This window comes from Nannospalax galili, unplaced genomic scaffold, assembly GCF_000622305.1.
Source record: "Nannospalax galili isolate Female #2095 unplaced genomic scaffold, S.galili_v1.0 scaffold1259, whole genome shotgun sequence".
NCBI lineage: Eukaryota > Metazoa > Chordata > Mammalia > Rodentia > Spalacidae > Nannospalax > Nannospalax galili.
Genome location: NW_008343968.1, coordinates 183,585 through 208,759, shown reverse-complemented (window position 1 = coordinate 208,759; position 25,175 = coordinate 183,585). Strand labels below are relative to the sequence as shown.

At 39.6% G+C, this 25,175-nt stretch overlaps 1 protein-coding gene across 9 annotated transcripts in view; it reads left to right on the top strand.

Moving 5' to 3' along the window:
* Nucleotides 1-25,175, top strand: part of Sncaip (synuclein alpha interacting protein) — a 159,014-nt gene that overhangs the window by 116,363 nt on the left and 17,476 nt on the right. For all 9 annotated transcript variants that reach the window (XM_008840234.1, XM_008840237.2, XM_008840236.2 and 6 more), the window contains 4 exons: nucleotides 3,571-4,442; nucleotides 6,112-6,291; nucleotides 13,868-13,981; nucleotides 22,975-23,100. In XM_008840234.1, coding sequence (XP_008838456.1) covers nucleotides 3,571-4,442; nucleotides 6,112-6,291; nucleotides 13,868-13,981; nucleotides 22,975-23,100 — 1,292 coding nt within the window. The remainder of the gene's footprint in view (nucleotides 1-3,570; nucleotides 4,443-6,111; nucleotides 6,292-13,867; nucleotides 13,982-22,974; nucleotides 23,101-25,175) is intronic.

The window sequence follows — 25,175 nt, the reverse complement described above, 5'->3', positions numbered from 1 at the left end:
TCAGGGATCTAAATTATATTACTGTATAAAGAACTTGTCCCTAATTTCCAGAGAGCAAACCTATCCTTAAAAAAATCCTCATAGTAGCCATAGAAAGTCTGAAATTTGATTCCATGGATGATAAGAAATTTATTATAATATTGGAATAAAACAGCAATATAAGTGAATTTGTTGATACTGTCCAAAAATTGGAATTATAAATCTTGCTGGTCATTAATAATCTTTATTCTTATATTGTATCTTTGTCTAGCTTAGCAGAAATAAATTCGTTGAATTTTGTCTTTTGTCTGTAGCATAAAAATGTATTTCCTCTCTTCCAGGTATAGGATAGCAATAAATTGATGCATTTTCATGAAAACTCATTAGTCCATTTTTCGCAACTAGGTTTTCCCTTGGCAATGAAGACCCAGATTAGAAGGCACAAATTTTTCTCTAAGCCTGTAAAAGAGTTATAGACTTAAATGAGGGAAAAGACAAGCCTAAAAGTTGACGCTCCTTCCATTTCTAGACCCTTCTATGGAAAGAAGTGTTTTCATAAAACTCAGACTAAATTCATTTACATAGAACGTTCTTAATGGCTCCTGTCAGAAAGAAACAGCTGGGAAACATATGGTATCCATTTCCCTGTATCGCTTGGAAAAAATTTCCCATGTAAATAAAGCCAACATAAAAGAGCAGCCCTTTGAACCCATGACCTTATACAATACATAAATATATCAGTACAGTGCACTCGTTGTATTGACCCACTGAATCATGTAGCTTTAAATGTTTTAATACATTCTAAGATGCACTTTTTTTAGATGTTCCAGAGTAATCAGGATAACTGACAAATTTTTTAGATGTTCCAAAGTAATCAGGATAACTGACAAAATATTGGTAGACACCATGCCTAACAACAAGTTTACATCTCCGAAATGTCTAGGAATATGTTTTCTCACTGTATTTACAGTTTTTCAGAGATTTGTTTAATAAAATTAAATGCTTATTATACCTTATAAGTTCCATGTCCTCTGTCTCCCTGATACACACACACACACACACACACACACACACATACACACACACACACATATATATATATATATGTCGGTCACTATGTCTTCTTAAGGAAGAGAGAATAGTTTGGCAGAAATTTCTGAGAAACATTAATTTTTTCATAGCTTCGTAGTTTTAGAAAGAAAAGAACATAAAATACAAAACTAAATTTATAAGGAACCAACTGAAATTGGCCTTTGCGTTTACATAACTTACATTTCATAAATAACTAAAGAATCTAGCCTTTTCTGGCAATTATCACTCCTCTGAGTTTATTGACAGGACTTTTGTCCCCTATGAAATTAAGTTGCAAATCCTTCAGAAGGATTCGCTTTGTGCATGTTAAAAAATTGAAGACTGATTTCCGCAAAGTGAGATTCAAATTCACATGCTGTGCTTATTGTCTGCTCCAGGCCAAGCACTGTGTAAGGCCATGCCCTTTCTGGGCATCCTTCGCTCACTGAAAAGAAACCAGCTCTCTCTCCATCACACGTAGTGTTTTCTTAGGTTCTAAAATGTGAGAGTCAGAAGAGCCTCAGGGGTGGGCTGCATAAGACAGACCCTCTGAACCCCACACCAAGTTTTGTCCATTTGGTGGACAGAACTCACAATTTTATAGCAGTCAGCCTCAGGACACACATTGGAATGTCTTTGTTTGGTTCCAGAACGTCTCCAGATGCTTTTAGAACACATCCCAGAAGGAACGACGATTAGTAGCCCAAATTTAGGGAACTTGAATAAGAAATCCCTTTAACCCTAAGGATCAGTCATTAGCAGAGACTACTTTAAAAGGTACAGACCTGAGCACACCTGCTGTCTCGGATGCTCGCTCTCTTTGGATGCGTCCAATAGCAAGGCCTATAGATATGCTTGCTCTAGGATTAAACCTTTGCCACTTGCAGCTGTTCCACAGAGGCTAGGTGGCAGCAGAGAGAGGGCTAGATACAAAGAAGCCTCACCTGTTTGATGGGTGATGGCAGGAGACTAGGAACCTGTAAATCAGTGACCTGCAAGCTTTCAAGAATCCTGAGTCATCTGTCTTCTAGAGGACTGTCTGGTAGGACAGTACTGCTTCATCTGCCCACCCTGAAACTCACTACAGGCACCCTGGGATAGGCAGCTTGCTTGCTTTGAAGCTTACTGGAAGAGGTAGTGGTTTCTATCTTTTGTCTCCAGTGTGTCTGGCTGCTTCCCTGTCCATCTCAACCAGACACTTGGTCCAATGCAAACTAGTATGCAATATTTGTCATAACTGCATAAAAATGAAAGAGGAGGCTGGAAAGATAGCTTAGTGGTTAAGAGCATTGACTGCTCTTGCAGAGGACCTGGGTTGGATTCCCAGCATCCACATGGTGGCCTCCAAACGTCCTAACTTCAGTACCAGGGGATCTAACCTCCTATTCTGACCTCCATGATGATTGCACGACACTGGTGCACTTACATACATGCAGGCAATACACTCATACACATAAAATAAAAATAATAAATAAAATATAAAAAAAAGAAACGAGAGAAAGAAAAACACTTTAAAACTAGTGTGCTTGCCAGGCGTGGTGGCACACGCCTTTAATCCCAGCACTCGGGAGGCAGAGGCAGGCAGATCTCTGTGAATTCAAGGCCAGCCTGGTCTACATAGTGAGTTCCAGGACAGCTGGGGCTACAGGGAGACCCTGTATCAAAAAGACCAAAAAAAAAAAACCTAGCGTGCTTATACTATCCTCCCTTTATAACTCCTCCTTGGTCCAGCTTGTTTCTAGCTTTCTCAGCATAGAAGACAGCATTAACTCTTAAGAGTTTGCTCTGTTGTGAAATGTAAATGCATCATATTATTGTGTCATTTGCCAGGAAGCACCATGAGATGTCTCTACATGATGATTGACTAGGACACTTAGTCTGGGGTGGATTAACTCAGCCATGGATTGTCACCCATGGGCAGATCAACTCCTAATCACTTCATTCTTTTCTGTTCTGCCCCTAACCATCTAATGGAAAGCTAGTGAGTCACACAGTAAGTCACAGTTTGAGTTTGTGCAAGATTAGATAACTTACGCTTTGCTTACACAGACTTCTTGAGCAGTAGAGGTGTGTGCATGCATGTACATGCACGTGTGTGTATGTATGTACATATATCTCTTGTTCCCTGACTTAGTTTGGAAGTTGATTTAATATAGAGGATCTCATACTCTAATCCTGTTTTTTAGTGTGGTGGCAAATATTTAAATACTGCTGGAGACACCCAGTATTAAACCTAAATACCTGTCAGAGTTTTTTGCTTTAGCTTTCTGTTTTTATGACTATTGCTATTTCAATTAATTTTGAGTCAGTATGTCATGACTTTCTTTTAGCATTCTCTGTCTTCCAGTGGTAAATATGATGATGTGTTTGTTTTATGTATGTATGTCCTCTTGAGCTCATCCCCTTACATGAGGGCTTGTTATAGGCACGACCTGAGTGGACCATGTCTACCTACATAGCCAAAATGCATTCAATATTCCAATGTAATAGTTTCTTCTTTTAATTTGTTTTAAAACACAGTTTCTAGCTCTAGCTGGAATTGTGGCGTCTCAACTCTCATTACAAACCCACAAAAGCCCACAGGAATTGCTGATGTATACAGTAAGTTCCGCCCAGTGAAGCGGGTTTCTCCACTGAAACATCAGCCAGAGACTCTGGAGAACAATGAAAACGATGACCAGAAGAACCACACAGTGGAGTATGAGAAAGTGGGTGAGACTGACCCCAGCCCCCAGCCTGAGGAGCTCAGTCCTGAAGATGGAGTGGAGGGCTTGCCAGGTAAGGGCTCTGAGCCCAGCCCGGCACTGGGCGAACTGGAGCATTACGACCTTGACATGGATGAGATTCTGGATGTGCCTTACATTAAATCTAGTCAGCAGCTGGCCTCTTTCACCAAGGTGACTTCAGAAAAAAGAATTGTGGGTTTATGTACAACCATCAATGGCCTTTCTGGTAAAGCCTGCCCTACAGGAAGCACTGAGAACTCCACATCCAACATGACTCCCTTTTGTGTGCTTTCTCCTGTGAAAAGTCCTCACTTAAGAAAAGCTTCAGCACTCCTCCGGGACCAGCACAAGCTCTCCACTGAACCATCTGAGAGCTCACCTCCTCTGAGCAAATGTGGTTCTGCATATGAGCCAGAGAACCAGAGCAAAGACTTCTTAAACAAGGCCTTTAGTGATCCGCATAGCAGAAAAACTGAGAAGACCGTGACAGATTGCCAGCTCAGGGCCTTCCACCTGCAGTCCTCAGCAACAGATCCGAAACTAGACGAGCAGGTCAGTGGTATGAACTGGATCAGTAGCGGCCAAGGCCCAGAAGGAAGGAGTGAGGATGTGAAAAAAGTAAGAAGCATACTGAACATCATTAAAGAAGGACAGATATCTCTCCTGGTAAGTTTAGTCTATATTGTATATTGTATGTGAGTCTGTCTGTCTGTCTGTCCGCCTGTCTAATCTAGAGACTCCATCTTCATCAGCTCCATTTATAACAGAATGAAGTGTTTGTTTCACTTCTTGCTTAATCTTTAAACTACAGTTGGGAGATGCAAGTTTTAAGGTCCAAGGATAAGAGGTTAGTACAAGGAAAACAGCTAACAAAGAGTGTCACTGCACTGTAACTGTCTGAACTCAATTGGAATAAAGATACTCAATCAAAAAAAAAAAAAAAAAAAAAACAAATGAAAAAAAAAAAAAAAAAAAAAAACAACAAACATGAAACAAAGAGAGCCCAGCACTTTTTCAGTTGAATCGTAATGTCTTTCTTTTTTGCTTTCCAAATGGTCCCACGTGCTCTCCCTCCGTTTCCTGGGGGATGTCAGTTCTTAGCTGACGGCAGGCCTGCCAGATCTGTGAACAGAGAGTTCTCTGTTTCATCCTGGTCATTATTCAGAAGAGTCAGACCAAGATGTTTGGAAAGCATTTGCAAATAGAAGCTTACCCCAGAGTTTGATTGTCCTCTGACCCATGTGGGGTTTTTACATCGATCCAGCTCTACATGTCTAGGGAACATGAACCATTTCCAAAGACTCCAGACATGGAGTAACATGATGTAAGAAAAGTCTGTTGTGCTCAGCTCTGAGAGAGCTCAATTAAAACAGCATTTCACAGGCCTGCTTGTTTCTTTCTAGCTTCCAGATACCAATCAAACAGAAGCAAGCCTGGGCTCACACTATAATGATAATTAAAATCTCATTCAAACACCCACTGCGCTTGGCCATGCTGCTCCACACAGTGTAAAGCCATGCGTCCATCGAGCACAATGAGCTTGGCTGAGTGTCACAATTGCAGTTTTAAGAGGACGATGCAATTGAACAACTTGACCAAATAAAGTAGTAACATTTTTCTCTTAAAAATGTATTTTGCACTCTTTCCTCTGGCTTTTCTTGGTTCATTCCTTTCCTTTGTTTGTCTCATGTTTTCAGATGTCCCAAATGCTGACACCACTCAATTACCCAACAGTTTCTGTCAACCACTTTGTACTCAGAGGACTGAATTTCAAACAAGTGGTAGAAGAAAAAAGAAAAAAAAAAAAAAACCGAAGTGCCAAGTCACCCCAGGATGTCCCAGTTGTCAGGGGTTGAAAGCGTCTAGTGGTACCCACGAGAGCACCCATAGTGGCGTCATCAGGCAGCATGCTGCCTGTGAGAGCCAGTTCTCAACAATTCTAGCAAACACTCGAAACAAGTCCTTCATTCAACAAACCTACAGCAGGAAATAAAACATAGCCCCATCCCTCAAATCCTTAGCAGTCTAGGGGCAGAGACAGAGAGGCTGCTAGTTACCATAAATATCACTGCAAGTGCCTAGAAAACCAACTGGCAGCCTTTGCTACTCATAGGTCTAAGCCCTGTGGCCCTGCCTCATGTTCCCCTTGAGAACTCATGTTCTAAAGCATATGGTGACAAAGTATAGTAGCAAGAACTCTGACTAGCTAGCTCCCTGCACCACACCAGAGAGATTCCATGCACTGTTTTACTGCTTCCCTGTACTCAGAGAAAACGTCCATAGAGTCTTATTCAAACTTACTGACTGAAGCTTTCTAATCCTGTTCTTTGTACAGCCACACTTAGCCGCTGACAATCTAGACAAAATTCACGATGAGAATGGAAACAATCTGTTGCACATTGCTGCATCGCAGGGGCACACAGAATGTCTGCAGCACCTCACGTCTTTGATGGGAGAAGATTGCCTCAGTGAACGAAACACAGAGAAACTGACTCCAGCAGGCCTGGCCATCAAGGTGACTGATTGGGGGCTGAGGTCTTCCCAGATTTCTACTTGGATATCTATTTGTTAAGATTTCTTGTGCGCTAAAGTGTTGGAATGGGGGAGAAGAGCGTGATTTATCAAACAAACAGCAAATGAACATGTTACACATAAGAAACGAATCATCGCAGTCACTAGCACTTTGAAATTTTGGTGGCATTCGTTTATTATTTAGAAAGGGCACTCTCCAAATCACCCCCAAAGAGAAACAAAAATGACCCTTGCAGTGCTGAGAACTTTGTTATTCATAGTGACTACAATTTTGATTCTTCCCACACCTGGATCTCTCAGAGACAGAGTCATTTTTTCCTATTGTGAGAATAATGAGCCAGACAAATTAGAAAAAGATGTGTTTTTAAGGGAGGCTAGCACTCAGGAGTATTTCTAACAATAAAGTTGGCTTTTAACAGACCAAATCTGAGCTTAAATGTCTTCAGTATCAGAACTGTTTACATCAATGTGGATTTTGCATTTAGCTATTCCAGAGCACAATGTGTTATCTGTCAAGCAGTACACAAATTAATGCCAACTAGAGTAGAGTTAAAACTTAGACCAGGATACAAGAAATCATGAGCTTTTACAGCACCACAGTGAGGGCCTCTGAACACATCACTAGAAGGTTAGCTATTAAGCTAAAATTACTTTGAAGACCTTTGGCAGATAAATGTAGAATTCAGTCATATTTATTGAAAAGCTAGAAGTGAAGTTCAGAGATAAACATCTTATACTTCTTCATAAATACTTTCCTTTATATAATAGGTGTGTTTTCTAAAAGCTGAATAATCATAATTTTATACATGGAATTATATAGATATTGAATAAGGAAATAGATTAGCTAAAGAAACCTACTTGTGAATTCACTAAACATGTTGCATTTAAAAACAATTACTTTCCTACTCCTAAAATATCTTCTATGCAAAGCTGAATTTTTATTTCAATTCATTTACCAGTCAGTAACATTTCATATGTTAAAAATATGTTCTATTTTACTTAATTCTTCCCATTGGTAAAATATGACTTTAAAATAGCATAATAGATAATTTGTTATAAAGAAATCTGTGGTGCTGCAAGACAATTTTTTGTTGGTTGTGAATGATGCCTTGTCAGATCAAGAACTGAACTTACAGCAGCCAGAATGAAGGAGAAACTGAATGTGAAGTCAAAGCTCAGTACACTTGAATTCATTGTGTACCAAAGCCAACAAATAACTGTGTTATTGGGTGCTGGCAATAAAAATTTGAGTGAGACATAGTACCTATTCTAGGAATGGACAGCCTGGTCAGTAAGGCAGGTGCCTTAGTGATAAGTGACATGAACAGGATGACAAATTCAGGATCAAGCTCTGTGATAAAGTCCATAGAGACAACATGGGTAGAATGTCATCACAGATGAGCACGTGTCACTGACAAAACATCCTGACAATGCAATGAATATTGACACCTGTCATGTTTATAGTGTTTCGGTGTTTATGGAATACAGTTTTATATATTATGTTTTAGTGTTTATAGAACATGGTTCTCATTCTTTTTTTTTTTGATTAATGGTAGATGGTTGAATATTTCCCATTATACAGTTGGATGAAACCATGTTTTCTTAATTTACATGACTTACAGCTTGTTTTGATAAATTAAAAATTTTGGAGTGTGAAGATTCCTAAAAAGCTTGGTTGTCATCCAGCCAAGCCCCAGTATAAATGGTTCCTATGCTATCTGCATATGAGGTATTAATTGCTTCTTAATTGCAGTCATCACAGCATTGCTATCATCGGGCAATCTTTTAACCCAGCCATTTTTGTTTTAATTTGAATCACATACACATACAAAACCCATATGGCACAAGCAGTCTACAGTCTTGGGCTTCTCTTACTTTGCTTCTCAACAATGACTTGAGAAATGCGAGTGTGCTATTCCATCATCTAATCTGAACTGACAAAAAGCAGTAAGTACAAATATCTCAACAAATGCTACCTTCTTCAGAGCTGTGTCCTGATACGTGTCCTCCGAGAGAGTCCTACAAAATCACCATTGTTCTGAACACCAGAGAAAATTGATAGTTTCACCTCATTGATTCACTAAAACAGTTCTCAGAGGGACACTGAAGAGATAACTCTTTGCTGCTCTTACAGAGGTCCCCAGCACCCATATGAAGCAGCCCACAACTGCCTGTAACTCCAGCTGCAGGGGATCTGACACCTTTTCTGTCCTTTGAGGGCATCTGCATGCATGTGCATGTACATACACATACAAATAAATTAATCTTCAGAAAAAAACCAAATAACACAGTTCTAGCTAGGCATGATGGCACACGCCTTTGATCCCAGCACTCAGGAGGCAGAGGCAGTCAGATCTCTGTGAGATCGAGGCCAGCCTGGTCTACATAGAGAATTCCAGGCCAGCTAGAGATACAGGGAGACCCTGTCTCAACACACACACAAAAAAAAAATTAAGAGCCCTACTGCGCATCATTAAAGACAAATTTTCTTGCATAATGTGCCCTAGCAGCCAGAGATACAAAATTAAATTTAAAAAAAAATGATCTGAGAAAAGGGCTTTAAAGTCATACCAGCACAGACTCCTTAAATGGAACATAGTAAACTGTGTCTACTCCATGCAGACTGTATTGGATGTTTTCTGGGGGAATCTGAGTGGCGCTTTGGAAGTTTATGCCTCCTGGAAATGGCTAAGTGACATAACTGGGAAGAACAATTTCAAAAAGGTCTGATTTCTAAAACAGTCTGCTTCCAAAACTGGGACCAGAAGAAATTCTTTCAGACACTAAAAAATGTGGAGTGAAATAAACTAAATTTCTTTTTTAAATTTCTCCTTTGGTAATTCTAATTAAGCCCAAAGGCAAAGTGTTGGTCTGGTGTGAACATGACTTCACACACACCTTAACTGATAAATTTTTTTAACGTACAAATTATTCCAAGCCTGGACTTAGGCAGTCTCTGGACATACTTAGGCAGGCAGATGTGGCCTGCTGGAATTAGATAATATTTTTGTTATTGTTTATGTTACTGTTACTTACATTTAAGGCAAGTGATTTTATTTTCAAACTCATAGTAGTGACCTATCTCATTCTGCTCTTTGAATAGTGTTTTATTTATTTAGATATTGCCCCTTCAAGTCACTAGACCTAAAATTCATCTAAAAGAACTGTCTCTTGCAACACCAGAATGCACTTACTTTTAAGTGCACAGAGAACAGTATCCAAGGTAGAGCATATGAAATAAATCTTGGGGCTGAAAAGATGGCTCAGTGGTTAAGAGCACTGACTGTTCTTGCAGAGGACCCGAGTTTGATTCCCAACACCCCTATGACAGCTGACAACCATCCATAACTCCAGTTACAGGGGATCCGACTCCTTCTTCTGACCTCTGTGGGCATTGCATGACACAGCTGCACTTACATGCATGCAGGCAATCTACTCATACATATAAAAAATAAAAATAAATAAAAATATTAAATAAATAAATCTCAGTGAATTCTGAATGACTGAAAAACAAACATATGTACTTCACCCATGCTAAAATGTAATTAGAAACTAATAATAAGAAACTCATAATATTCACAGGTATGTGAAACTAATCCAATTCTAACTTGGTCAATATGTCAGAGAAGAAATCATAAATTAATAAATGAAGATAAATGAAAGTACAGCAAACCAACACTTTACAGGAAGCAACTTCAGCAGTGCCGAGAGTGAGATGTGTAAAGGAGGTGGGCAGAGAGAAAAGTCGCAAATAAATAGACACCTTAGGAGCCAGAAAATAAGCAGAGGAGCCAGAGAGAAGACTCAGTGATTAAGAGCACTCACTGCTCTTGCAGAGGACCCAAGTTTGAATCCCAGCACCCACATGTTAGCTAACAACCAACCCTGACTCGAGTTCCAGGGGATCCGACAGCCTCTTCTTCCCTCCATGCACATCGTACGACATGGGTGCACTTACATATATGCAGACAATACACTCAAACACATAAAACAAAAGAATATAGAAAAATAAATTTAAAAAAAGAAAAAGAAAAAGAGGCCAGGGGTGGTGGTGCCGACCTTTAATCCCAGCTCTCAGGAGACAGAGGCAGGCAGATCTCTGTGAGTTCGAGGCCAGCCTGGTCTCCATAGTGAGTTCCAGGCCAGCTGGGGCTACAGGGAGACCCTGTCTCAAAAAGACAAAAGAGAAAAAAAGAAAAAAAAAGGGCAAACTTAATCCAAAGCAAGCAAAAAGAAAGGAAGAAACAAGACTTACAGTGGAAATAAATGAACTAGTAGAGAAACTAGTAGAGAAAATCAACAAGGCTAAATTTTTTCTATGAAAAAGTAAGAAGTTAGACTAACGAGAGAGAGAGAGAGAGAGAGAGAGAGAGAGAGAGAAGCATTGTCTCACACTTCTGTGTTCTGTGTAAATACCAATTTATGCTCCATATATGATCAAGATGGCTCCTATTCTTTTCTAAACTCAGAAAATGAAACAAATATGTAATGGAGTTCATTGGTTCTCATTCTAATAGCAGCATCTGGGATGCTCACATAGTATTTTTAAAATAAATACCATGAGGAAGGGGTCACACATAAATTAGATGGGATGAGGTGGAGGGAGTCCAGATGGAAAGTGCCATACCCAGGGTCAGCAGCAGCCGGGGCACAGTCTGCCTACAGCCTGGCAGTCTGGGAAATGAATGGTTCTAAGAACCAGAAAGAGAGGGCTGAGCAGAGAGGACTGACTTTGACAGTAACTACTGGAGGAAATCATCAGGCCAATGACAACCCCATAGCAGGACAGCCAAGAGCAGAGAGGACCTCAAACTATCTCTCCTTTCCTGGTCACCTGCCACTGATCTGCTTCAGTGAAACCCAGCCAGAAGCCAGAGTGCCCGACAGCCAGCCCAAACAGACCCGCTTCCAGGCCAGCAAGGAACACAAAAACAGAAAACAGGAGCATATACCTGGGCATGCTCCAGGAATAGGATAGGAATAGGACTGTGTCACTTAATGATAAGGATATATTCTGACATGTGTTGTTAGGTGATTCTGTTTTTGTGAAAACACCACAGTATATTAACATAAATATGATATAAATCGTGCACTGTGGCCCCAATGCAGTTGAGGGACAGTGAACATGAAATGCATGTGCGTGATACTGACATAACACATAATTCTGTTTTAGAACTGTCATGATTAGGAGTACATACTAAAAGAATGAAACATAGCATAGTACAGTGAATATAGAAACTAGTAGAGTAGTTGTTTACCATCAAGTGTAATTAGGATTTTTTGGAGTCACTGTACCTACAAAGGAGAGAATAGAGTGTCTGCTGTAATAGCTGGGAATTGCCAAGTTGAAATCCTGTTATTTAAATAGGAGAAGATAAAAGATGAGCAGATTGTCTCCTCTGTGTTCCTCTCAGAAAAGACTTTTTCACCTTGAGAAGATTCTAAAATAGCGAGAAAATAATCCTATTATACTAGATCAAATGCTGCTCATTTTTAATCCTTCCTTGGCTCCATGCCCACAGAAATTCTTTCTGAGCTGACACCCCACACTATGCAAATTAGGAAGGCAATTAAATGCCTCATTTGTCTTACAGACTTACTAAGAGAATCCAAGAGAGTGTTCTAGTATTAGAAAATAGCAACGGTGCTATGCTCAGCAAGCTTAAGCACTATATCTCATTTCATCTTTCCAATATTAGAACAGTGGCTCCTGTTTTCTGTTTCACATGTGAGACAGATGCATCTACCAGAGGCAAAGTAGCTTATCCTAGGTCTTATGACTGAGTAATGGAGTGAGGATTTCAACCCATTCTAGACTCTATCTAGGGCTCAATCATTAGGATAAGCCAATTACCCTACTCTGTAGAAGGTAATGCAAATCTTCCCCAGATAAGCATGGGCTGTATTTTAACTATTTATACATCTTAATCACTTTCTGAAACTCACAGTGGCTGAGAGTAAAAACCCAATGATGACTGAAGATGAAGGAGTTTAAAATTTTTAATAAGAATAATTTCTGACTTTATAAAGCAAAATCCACACAAAACTTCAAGAACTTTTTTTCAGTTCTCCTATCTACTTCTGTTTCTCTACCCTTCATCAGAACTAGGAATAAATTTCGGTTTCCCAAAAAGTATATGTTTCAGCCTTCTGTGACATCATTTTACCACTTACAAATAACCAATGATTCTTTCGTCAGAATATTTTCCCTTTTTTAAATTTCTTAATATCGGGGCTAGAGAGATGGCTCAGCGGTTAAGAGCACTGACTGCTCTTGCAGAGGACCCAGGTTCGATTCCCAGTACCTACATGGTGGCTACAAAACCGTCCTTAACTCCAGTTCCAGGGGAATTGAAGCCCTCTTCTGACCTCCACAGCATTGCATGACACGGGTACACTCACATACACGCAGGCAATACACTCATACATATAAAATAAAAATAGTGAATAAAATATTTTTTTAAAAATTTAAACTTCTTAATATCTTACTAATTAAAATATTTACCAGGGTTGCTTAACTAACATTATTATTTCAAATGTGAATTTGTAACTTTTTCATGAATAAATACAATACTGTTTCCTTTGGAAAACAGATGTTTTATCTTCAAACTTTTAGTGAAGGATGCTGATGACTAGCAGTACTGTGTGTCAGCTTGGATCTGGAACAACTAGGATGCTCACATGCCACAAGGGGTCATAGGATGTTATTAACCACTTCAAAGACCATTTGACAACTTTCCATAAGGCCAATATACACCTACCATGCCACCTGGAAATTCTAGTTCTAGGTATCTGTCAAAGAGAAATCAAAACATATTTATAGTAATTTTATTCAAAATATACTCCAAATGGAAACAGCCCAAATGTCTACAATGGACTGTAAGATAAAGGATTTGTGTCACAGCTGTACAGAGGAATACTTCTCAGCAGTAAAAAAGGAATAAGCTACAGATACAACCAGCAGCTCAGCTGTCAGACTATTGTGCTAAGTGAAAAAATCCAGATGCAAAAAAGAGACATCCTACTCTATGATGACAGATGAGAATGAGAGCAAAGTAGTGCTAGAAAATTTGGGGAGTGTTGAAAATATTGTTAATCTGATTAGAGTTGTAATTATCAGTGTATATGTATTCAAAATTAAGCAAACTATACACTAACAAATATATTTTCCATATGCAAATTATACCTCAATAAAGTTAAGTTTATTCATTTATTCATCCATTCATTAATTTACAGTGCTAGGGAACAACTCAAGCCTTGGATACACTAGGTGAGTACTCTACCACTAAGCTATACCCCCAGCCCAACAGAATGAATTTTAAATAGATAACTGACTAAAATTATAAAGATGCACTCAAGTAAAAATTCTGCAACTGATTTAAAGCCAGAACCACAAATCGCAAATATAGCAGATCATATCTTTGTATTGTAGTAAGGATAAGCCAGATAGGAAAGTCACATTTCATTTATCTTCCCATGGTAACATTATCATCTTTGTGATGTTTTCCAAACCTGAGTAATCTTGAATTTCTTTCTCTTCCTGTCTTTTTTAAATCTAGAATGGTCAGTTGGAATGTGTACGCTGGATGGTGAGTGAAACAGAAGCCATTGCAGAGTTGAGTTGTTCCAAGGACTTCCCAAGCCTTATTCATTATGCAGGTTGCTATGGACAGGTACAGAGACTTTTTTTTAAGTATTTTCCCCTGTATGTCTACTATTTTTTTTATTATTAGTTCATCAAGTTTCAAACACAAAATCATGAAATATCTATCCAAAGATGCCATAAACAATGATATTTACCATATTTCTTAATGAAAAAGTGTGTTTTTTTGGTTTTTGTTTTTTTTGTTTTTGTTTTTGTCTTTTTGAGACAGGGTTTCTCTATAGCCCCAGCTCGCCTGGAACTCACTATGTAGACCAGGTTGGCCTTGAACTCACAGAGATCCACCTGCCTCTGCCTCCCAAGTGCTGAGATTAAAGGCATGTGCCACCATGCCCAGCATGAATAAATGCTTTAAACAACCTAAATATCTCAAGGCAAGATACTGGAAGTATCTAAATAATGAATTCACATGGTAGACTTGTATGCAAAAGTGCTAATTCCAGAATGCTAATAAAATATTTGACATAAAACCAGCACTGTAAATTGGCACCAGCTTTAAATTTGTAGACAGAAAGAAAGAAAATAAGACTAGGAAAAACTATGATACAGTGTGTTTGTAATCATTGTGCACGGTGGGATTACAAGTAGCTTTCTCATTTAAAATTTTATTTATTTATTTTTAGCTTATTTTTTTATCTTTTATTTATTTATTTTTATCCTATGAGTGTGTTGCCTGCATATATGTAAGTGCACCCCTGTCATGCAATGCCTGCAGAGGACAGAAGAGGGTGTCAGATCCCCTGGTACTGGAGTTATGGGTGGTTGTTAACCACCCTGCGGGTGCTGGGATTTGAACCCTGGTCGTCAGCAAGAGCAGTCAATGCTCTAAACTGCTGAGTTATTTCTCCAAGCCCCACTTTCTCATTTTTTTCAGCATTTTTCAGTTGTTTATAATGAATATTTTTAATATTTATCAAAAAGAAAAATGATATAATTTATTGAAGCCAAAGCATAAAAGCTTATCTTTATAAGACATTAATAAGGAAGTCTCAGTAGAGCAAAGATAAGCAAGCATGCTAACTAGAAGATTCTTAAAACTCACTTCTACATTAGGGGCTTCTGAGGTGACTCGTTGGGTTAAAACAATCGCTGCACCATCCTCAGGACCTGAGTTTGATCCCCAGAACCCATGTGAAGGTGGAAGGAGAGGGCGGACTCCACAGAGCTGCCCCTGGCCTCTGTGAATACGCACACACACACGCACACACGGATAACAAATAAAACATTCAATTTCTACATTTAAAAATCCAACACTAATAACTGATGTACAAAGATGACAATCCTACATTAAATCCCTACCTCCCTTTGAGGGGGGTGATTATAAATTATCTTTCAAAAACACTGAAACCACAAAATGTCAATCTCAGTCTTAAAAAGTAAAGAAGTCAGCACAGTATTAAAATAGATTTAGTCGAATGTGTGGTGAAGAAAATTGCTTCTCTTGCATCCAACCATACCCACTTTGGCTTCATAGATTTTCCCAGCGCAATAAATTGTGGCATTGCCAATAAGAGACTCTGCTTTTTTTGAGCATGACAATCCACATGGCTGAAAACTATTATCACAGACTTTCTCCCCTTTTTGTTATTACTTGCCTCTTTGCTTTTGGAGGCAGGGTCACCCTGTGTAGCCTAGGCTGCGCTGGAACTGACTGCAGTATGGATTCAAACTCATGATCCTCCTACCTCTGTCTCCTGAGTATTGGGATCAGGGGTGTGTGCCATTGTGGCTGGCCTAACAAGTCTTTAGTGAGACTCATACTAGCTGATAATTTATACAATGCATGTTTCAAATGATGTAAGTGAAGCACACACACACACACACACACACACACACACACATGCATTTCCTTCATCTACCAGGCTCCATGCCACTGGGTTTTATGCATATCTGACCCTCAAAACAATACTATAAGATCTTATTCTATAGATGAAGAGACTGATGGAAAGTTGATGGAATGGCTTACATATGCTCCAATGACTATTAGGAGAAAAGGCTAGATTTCAACGTAGGTCCTGTGCCTTCAGGGGCGGATTCTGTTTTGTCCCTATTTGTACAGATAACTTGGATAGATTATTATAAGGTCATTGTTATAGCAGAAGTTGATTTTTTGTAATTTTATATGATATTCAGAGTTCCTCGGTGTATGAAATGAGAAATGGAGTAGGAAGAGCACTGAAAATTTTACAAGTCACTATCCTTAAAACACCAGCATTGAACCATTTTTTGTGCATTGTACTTTCTCCTCCCCACCCAGTGTCCCAAAAACAATCAATGACAACTTCTAGACATTTGCTAAGAATGCGCTTTTGTGCTTTTCCTGGAAAGAGGGAAGTAGAAGCTTTTCAAAATATCACAAATATTTGATCACTACTAATCTTCATAAATCATTTTTGGTGTGGACTAAATTAAATTAGTGATCAATGACTTCATGTCCCTGATTTCATTTGCTTACTCAAAGCCTAATTAGGTCTTTGGGGTATTTATGAAAAGTCTGCCCACACTGGTAGCAGAGCTGGCTACAGGAAAGGGAAAGAAAGTGTCACAGACCTATTCCGAGACTCTCAATAAATGATTGGGCACTCAGCATTCTTTTGTCTGGGGAAATGTCAGTTAGATATGCCAGTTTCTTTACTCTCACAGCATGTTCCTCATCATTTTTAAGCTGTTGGAATGGAACAAAAGAAAGTGCCCCTTGTGGGACTGGCTGTGAGAGACGCTGAAATCTAGGGGAGTAGGGAAAGCGGTGACCCAGATGAAGAGCTCTCTCAAGCATTCGCTTCATGCTCAAATCAACCCTGAGGTTTTCAAGCTGATACGCAGTTTTATGACATAAAATACAGCTTTGCGGGGAGGGGGGAGTCCAACAGTACCTGTCAGAGAACATTCTACCCCAGTGGAAAACACAGAAACCCTGTCCAGTACCCTACATCCGCCACAGCCATTTATGTAACAGATAACCTGCAGAGCGGCTGAGCTTGGAACCATTACAAGGCTAATATTTTCACAAGGAAGACTGTTATTGAGCAGTTTTCTAATGGATTCAGCACATGCAGGTTTTTCTCCATCAAGCAGGCACTTGTGTACATCCTGGTTTGTTTCTTCAGTAAACACCTCTGTTAAGGATAGTACCAAGGAAAATTCCTCTTGGTTTACTTTGCATGCCCTCTGTCCCTCTTATAGATTCTTAAAAATCAGGCTCCACTTGACTCCCAATTTGTGTCCTTTTTCTTGTAAAAAAAAATACCTTTAAAGACTCCAGTACCACAGGGTAGCCAGCAGTTTTTAGTGAACTCCTGGAGTGATAGATCTTTGGGTGATAGGAATTGATTTTCCTCATCTTGACACTTGAAATCTCAGAGGGTGCAATTATTTCATTGCCTGGTTGTACCTAGCAGAGCTAGCCATGGAGAGCATGAAGGTGAAAGCCTTGGGGAAACTGAAGGAACAAGCCCAAGGTGTCCTTGGATAGGCCTGCTTTGCCTCTTGGGAGAGGATAGCTGCTCGCAAAACAGTTGAGACAGAACTGTGTTAATTCAAAGCCACTGCCTGTGAGACTGGGCTGTTTTATTCAAACATGAAAATTCAGGTTGCTGTGCCCAGGCTCTCTCAGCAGCTCATGCAGCTGCTGTGGGGTAGAAACAGAGGGTGGTGTCAGTCTTGCCATGGTACTTGGTCCAATGGTACTTGGCCCAGTGGGCCCAGTGTGGTATTCAGCATCAAATCTGTGATTTCTCGTTTCTAGGTCTCTCGTGGACCTTTTAGTCAAGACATTGCTCCGCAAAAACTACTTACATCATAACACTGAGCACATGTCCTGCCCTGTGTTTATTCTTTATTTTAAATTTTGGTCCTGATAGGTGATTTTGTTAAGGACGCTTTTGAAATAAGGCTCACAACTTCGTGTGAGTGGTCATAGGCAACACCTGGCATGCTGGCGAGGGAGATACTTCTATAGGCTCTGTTGCTGTTCACTTTAAAATGACAAATATTCCTCCCGGACTTTGTTTCATTGACTGTTTCACAGTCTGGAATGTAAATAAGTAAACAACCTGAAAGCGCTATTATTAGAGGTGGAAAAAAAGTTTTAACATCATTTTCTGTTTTGCTTTTGTTAAGGTTTTGGGGAGGGGATATGATAGAGTCTTGCACTTTAGCATAGGCTAACTAAGAACTTGGGATCCCCACATCTCAGCCTCCTAAGAGCTGGGATTACAGATGTACACCACCGCAGTTGGCAGACAGACCTCTGAGTATCATGAGCATGGATCTACACACCAAGTCCTGATCTTGAAAAGGAACAGCTAACCCAGAGACCACAGACTGACAGTTAACCCTGATTTCTCTGACCCGAGGGTCACTAAAGGAGTATGCCATTTAGAATCAGGAGTCTTGGGGAAACCAATAGTTCTGGGCATCCATGCTCAAAAGATGGAAAACAGAGTCATAAAACACTGAGCCCTAACCCAAGGAGTCTGAGGTTTAACCCTGCCTTTGATGACTTTGAATTCATTCATTAAGAAAGAAAAGAAAATGCAAAACAAGACGAGCAAAGAAAACAGACGATCTCTGGTGTCTCTATAAGACAGGACAAGTGAACTTTCCTCATAGTGTTGTTTCGAGAACTTAATGAGGAAAAGCACACTACCCAGCCCAGCATGAGTAAATGTTGGCTTCTGGGGCAACTGGATATAGTCCAGTTGTTTTGTTGCTTTCAGTATTACTATTTCATTATAAGTAAAGAAAAAGATGCTTCCCAAGGAATTATTTTGGTTTTGACATACTTAATACATTCTTACATGGACTTTTTCATATTCTGTCATCTTTAGTCTACATTTACCTTACAATGACAAAGTTATTGATGGGCATTATTTTCTGTTTTAACATCTCAGTAAACTGGAATGAATTTCTAAAATTCATGTCATATTAGACTTGATGATCTATTATTACAAACAAAGCTGACTCCTTAAGATTCCACAACAAACTGTAGAGATTTTATTGGTATCACTGTGACATACATTTCAATTAAATTTTTATTAGACTTCATGCAGCAAATCTCATAAATTACATGTATTAATTGCCTCTTTAAAGAACTCATGTTGCCTTAGGGAACATATAAGACACATTATTAAAACAGAAAGATCAGAAAATCACCAGAAGAGGAAATTAGTATATGAAAGAAATTCTCAACCCATACATACAAGTTGAATGTATGCACACAAGTATGGATGGATGGATGACCTTTATGTTGGAGAAGTATTCTTCAAATAATAAGTAATATAGATTAGTCCCTCCATCCATGTAGCTACACTGAATGTTTTCTGAAAACGATACTGAGGAAGAAATGAAGATCTGACATCATGTTCTCCCTTCCACATTTCCTCCTATATGAGAAGAGAGAGATAAGGGAGGGAATCAGAATGCACTAAAAGGCTTAGAGGAAAGTTGACCTTGTTATAGCATGCGTAATACATGTATGCATTAGTGAGGGCCTTCTTAGCTGGAAAAAGGGATCATAGATACTCTCTCCTGCTAATGAAGTACTTGTCAAATAAGTCACTGTTTAACTGTAGAACTCTGCATCTCCGGAGGCATGCGCCTCAGAACCAGGGCAGAATTTCCCTGAAAATGAATGTTAAATATGCTTGTATGAAAGCCAGAGAAACTAGTCATCTTCACATCTGTCTCAGACTGGTTTACCCCCAGATGGTCCCTTTGGCTAGTACTCCTCTGAATGGTGTACAGAAAAGGATGTGAGTGAACAGGCCAACTGCACAGCTTTTTTTAAAAAAGCATTTTACTTATTTTCAGTTTTTATTAGCTTACAAAGAGTTAGGTTTCATTGGGGATGGAGAAATGGTGCAATGGTTAAGAGCACTGGTTGCTCTTCCAGAGGACCCAAGTTCAATTCCTAACACCCACATGGTGGCTAACAACCTCCTGTAACTCCAGTACCAAGGAAATCCAATGCTCTCTTCTGGCCTCTGCAGGCATTGCATGGCACAGGTACACTTACATACATGTAGGCAATATACTCATACACATAAAATAAAAATAATAAATAGTTAGGTTTCATTATGGCATTTTTCAAACAAAATTTATTTTTATTGTTTCTCTTCCTCACCCCCACCCCAGTTCCCCCTTTCTGCTTCCATATCACATGTGACCTTGTCCCCCCTTAACATTTCCTGTCCCCCTCTCCTGGTCTTCTTCCATCTAGTTTCATTCAAAAGTAAATTGTGCTACAGAAAACACAAAACTAGATTTGAGGTGCTGGGCAAAAGCGACCTTAGTCTAAATAAGTGAACATGTCTCTCCTTTACATAAGACTTACATACTGGATTGAATAAGATCTCTATTGCCACTGCAAGAAAAGAGGGGTGGTTATTGTGACATTCAGGTTGATCCCTGTCCCAAAGAGCCCTCGGGAGCCAGAGCAACTCTTTCCTTCTCATATAGACCATGTGTCTTATTTGCCCAAATTATTTGGCCCTGTGCCGAGGGCCCTAGGTTCTTCTCCACACTTCCACCCCAGACTAATTCCTAGTCTTACAAAATGCAGTATTCTATTGCCTACAGTCCCATTACTAAAAGTCAAACCAGGATGATTTTAGTAAAAAACATTTTGTGTGTTTGTGCAGGTGGAATTAGCATATCCACTATAATATTCAGTTGAGTCTCAAGAACATGAAAATTCGCATGACAAAACAGTACAGAGAAAACATTTCAAAATATCTTGAATTCCTTTGAGCTTTGCTTGCTAAGGAAAGAAGCTGGTAGAGATCAGTAAACATTCCTCTCAGTTTTCTGATTTATGAAATGAGAATGTTTGAGTTGGATGGTTCCCCCAAATCTCTTCCAAGATGCAGTTTTAAGGGTCCATGGCTTAATATCATGCAACAAACCAAGTCACCCCAAGCTTGGAAAGGACCCATTGAAAAGGACTTGTTCTGCATTTTGTGGGGTCAGTCTTCCCTCCTGGAGTTTCCTTAAGTTTCAGCCACTTGAAATTCATGTACGCCACTTGTACATTTCAGCATGCCAGTTGTAATTCTTCTATCCTGACATACTTCCACTTACTGATATTTTTTAACCACTTTTAAGATTTTTTTATCTTTTTTGAGACAGGGTGTCCCAGTAGCCCCAGCTGACCTGGAACTCACTATGTAGACCAGGCTGGCCTTAAACTCACAGAGATCCGCCTGCCTCTGCCTCCCGAGTGCTGGGATTTATTTTATTTTTAATTATGTGTATGTGGGTGGATATGTGCACATGACTACAGGTAGCCATAGAGGCCAGAAAAGACCATCAGATACCGTGGAACTGGAGTTGCAGGTAACTGTAAGCCTGACATGGGCACTAGGAACTGAACTCAGGTCCTCTACAAAATAAGTATGTACTCTTAAGCTTGGAGTCATCTCTCCAACCTCCTCACTGAGGTTTTTAAGAAGCTAAGATTGCATAGTACAGTCACCTGTTTCCAAATAAAAGTAATTAATTATTTTAACCCTAGTTAATTAGGAAAAGCAAAGAAGTCATTTTATTACCTCAAGCACATGAAACCATGACCTCTTCTGGTCCTAATACCAGCTCCAACTCTCTGCTGGTTGGCTTTGAAGCAGAGAGTTAAGCCTCCCAGGGTTTCCTTCAATTTCTAACTGGCAGCCTTGACCTCCAGGCTCTCTCCACCTCATTCTCTGGGGATCCTTGAGGCCCTCCTTTAACTTTCTACAAGGTCTGCCTGCGTTTTCAGCAGGTATTTTCCTATTCTCCCAGGCACTTCCTCGGTAGGTTGTAGACATCGGTCCCATTTTCCTCTTCTTGGTTATTATAGGTCTTTCTTGCTCATTCGGAAAAAGTTTGATGCAAACACTCAATTTTTCTCCTATGTCTCAGACACCTTTATAAACAGTGCCCTGTTTCGCAGCAAAGGGTAAAACATTAAAGGAGTTAGCTGTTTTTATCCAACATTCCTTTAGCAGATTAGTTGGCAAGTTCAGACGATGAAGGCAAATTTAGTCCAGAAAAGTATAAAAGTTCATGACCAGTCTGATCAAATAACCAGGGGGAAAAAAGCCTTTAAAAGGCTAAGAAAAAAAAAAGTTCAAGGCTATTTCAAATGCATGATCATCTTTTTAAATGTCACATTCCACCCACTAAACTTCAAGCTGTTGTTTTTACCGCTCTCATTTTTTTCACTTTATATTTAATTCTCTTTTAAAACAGTGAAATCGCATCCCTTGCTCTCTCCAAAGCCAATCATAGCATGAAAATACCACAAAACACTCACTGGGTAAATGGCAAACACACTACTGACTGCTTGCTCTATGGTTTTACTTTTACAAGATTTGTGTTCAGAGCCTTTGGTCTCCTCCCTTTAGCATGAAAGAAGAAAAACTTTACCTTTCAAACATCACAAACATTTGGTCAGAAAAAAAAAAAAAGTTGCCGGCTTTATCTCAGTGAAGTTATCTTACATTTGACAACTTACCGTGTTGACTCTGTATGTCTGTGGACTGCAGGCTGTTCAGGATTAGCAGGCAGGGTTTAAGAGTTGTTTATTTAAAAGAAGTCCGTTTTCTTGGTAGACTAAGGCCTTGTGTTAAATGCTTGAAGCCTACGGGCAGCCTACAGAGAACTAAAGGCATTGCTTTGAGACACTTAAAATCAAAAAACCTGGAATCTAATTCAAACTTTGTATCTCTCTTGCTGTATGACTTTGATGAAATACTCAAACTTGCTCTGAATATGGTTTTCTTTCTATAGAATAAAACAAGAGCATTTCCAAGGTAACTTCCTGCTCTTTGAATCCTCCATGTGGTTCTCTTTCATTCATTTCAGTCAGACTCAGGTTTTCAATTTTTACTGAAAGGGAATTTTCTTCTGATACGGTAAGCTTGGTGTTACTTACTGCTTACAAGTTAATATACTGTTTTCTTCTGCCTTTATATTTGACTTCTCTGTATGAGAGTCTGCTAATTCTAAGTGTTTGTGTATTTGTAGGAGAAGATTCTTCTGTGGCTTCTTCAGTTCATGCAAGAACAAGGCATCTCACTGGATGAAGTGGACCAGGATGGCAACAGCGCTGTTCATGTTGCCTCACAACATGGCTACCTGGGATGCATACAGGTAGGTGTACACCCCTGCTGCTTTGCAGATAAGGAGAAGTATATTGAGAAGTAAAACGGAAAGAGAGAGGGAGGGAGAAAGGAGAGAGGGAGGGAGGAAAGAAGGGATAGAGGGACAGAGGAAGGAGTAAGGAAAAGAGGGAGGGAGGGAGGAAATAAGGAAGGAATTTTGTTCATTAAATCAGCTTTTTTATTATAGACATTATTGAATTATGATGATATACTTGTTTCCAAAAATCCACACAAATGTAGACAGAAGTAGTCATAACAGGTTCTCTATGAGGGTCAGAAGTTGTCAAAAGGGGGACTGGAGAGATGGCTCAGTGATTGAAAGCACTGACGGCTCTTGCGGAGGACCCAGGCTTGGTTCCCAGCACCCACACAGAAGCTAAATACCTTCCATGACTCCAGTTCCAGGGGAATCCAATGCTCTTTTCTGGTCTCTGAAGGCATTCAAGGACATGGGTGCACTTACATGCATGTAGGCAATACACTCACTCAAACACATAAAAATAATAAAATACATTTTTTTAAAAAGTTCTTGAAAGAGATGTCTCCTATGCTCTCAACACTACAATAAAGTCACAGTGCTGAGGACAATGGATATTAAGTATCTGTGTCCTAAAGACAGCAGGGAAACCACTCCAAGCTGAACATTTCTCATTCTCTAAAGTAGTGTTTTGTCCTCATTTGCCTATCTCTGCTCTCCAGGTTTTTAAAAAACATGGTACATTTCTCTGGGATGAGAATTCTTCATAGTAAGCTAGAGAGTAGGACCTCTATGGTTTCCCTTTCTTGGTCATAGGTCTGGACATCACATATGCATTCAAAAGGCCCAGAGTTACAGGAGCCAGACAATTAATTCAGCAGACCAGGTAGACCCTCAGTTAGTCAGCTATTCCACCCAACAGCCTCAAGTAGCCTCACCCTTCTAGTCCAATGTGCCTTCCAAATAGTCTCATGTTCTCTGTGCACAATGATAGCAAAAGATTACTTAACAGTGGGCCAGGTGTGGTAGCCCACACCTTTAATTCCAGCACTCAGCAGTCAGGAAGCAGAGGCAGGTGTCTGTGAGATAGAGACCAGCCTGGTCTACATAGTGAGTTCTAGGTCAGCTGGGGCTACAGGGAGACCCTGTCAGAGACAGACATACAGACAGACAGACAGACAGACAGAGACAGAAGAGAGAGGAGAAAGAAAGAAAGAAAGAAAGAAAGAAAGAAAGAAAGAAAGAAAGAAAGAAAGAAAGAGAGAGAGAGAGAAAGAAAGAAGAATCATTGCAAAAACAGAGAATTGCTAACTTGATAAAAGATTTCTGGGGATGGAGAGATGGCTCAGAGATTAAGAGCACTGACTGCTCTTGCAGAAGACCCACATGGTAACTAACAACGGTCTGTAACTCCAGTTCCAGAGGAATCCAATACCCCCTTATGACCTCTGCAGGCTTTGCATGACATGACTGCATTTACATACGTGCAGGCAATACACTCGTACACATAAAAATAATAAATAAAATAAATCCTCCAAGTCTCACTGGGAGCACTGTCTGGGCTCAGTGTAGATCTTCTACAAGAAGAGGAGGCTGTGCCTGAAATAGAAACTGAGCAGTGAGAACCAGCTGCCCAGAAACGTGGAGAAGACTCGGGAAATAACAGGAGACTGTATGACAAGATCGTGAATGCAAAAGATAAGAGGTTACCAGAAACAAGAAGCTCCAGAAAGCTCTAGAGGGTCTTCTCACACAAAGCTTCTCTTTTAGAGCTGACTTAGAAGGAAATAGTCAGAGTATCTGCGTGTTCTCCTATTGGTGTTGTCAAAGCATCTTCTCATTTAAGGCAACGTGTTCAGAAAGGAACGATAAGAAACAGGAAAGTATACAAAGGAGAAATTTTTAAATTTCTTACCAGGATCTTCGGAAAGACTAAAAGAGCAACATTATTTTTTGTGGAGAAAAGATAACTGAATGAAGACTGAAATTTCATCAATGTTTAATAACCCTGAAATATTTTATTGACTAATAAGTGACTAAAAGCCAAAGAAGCCCAGAAAATGTCGCTATTTCTATTTAAGATTTTA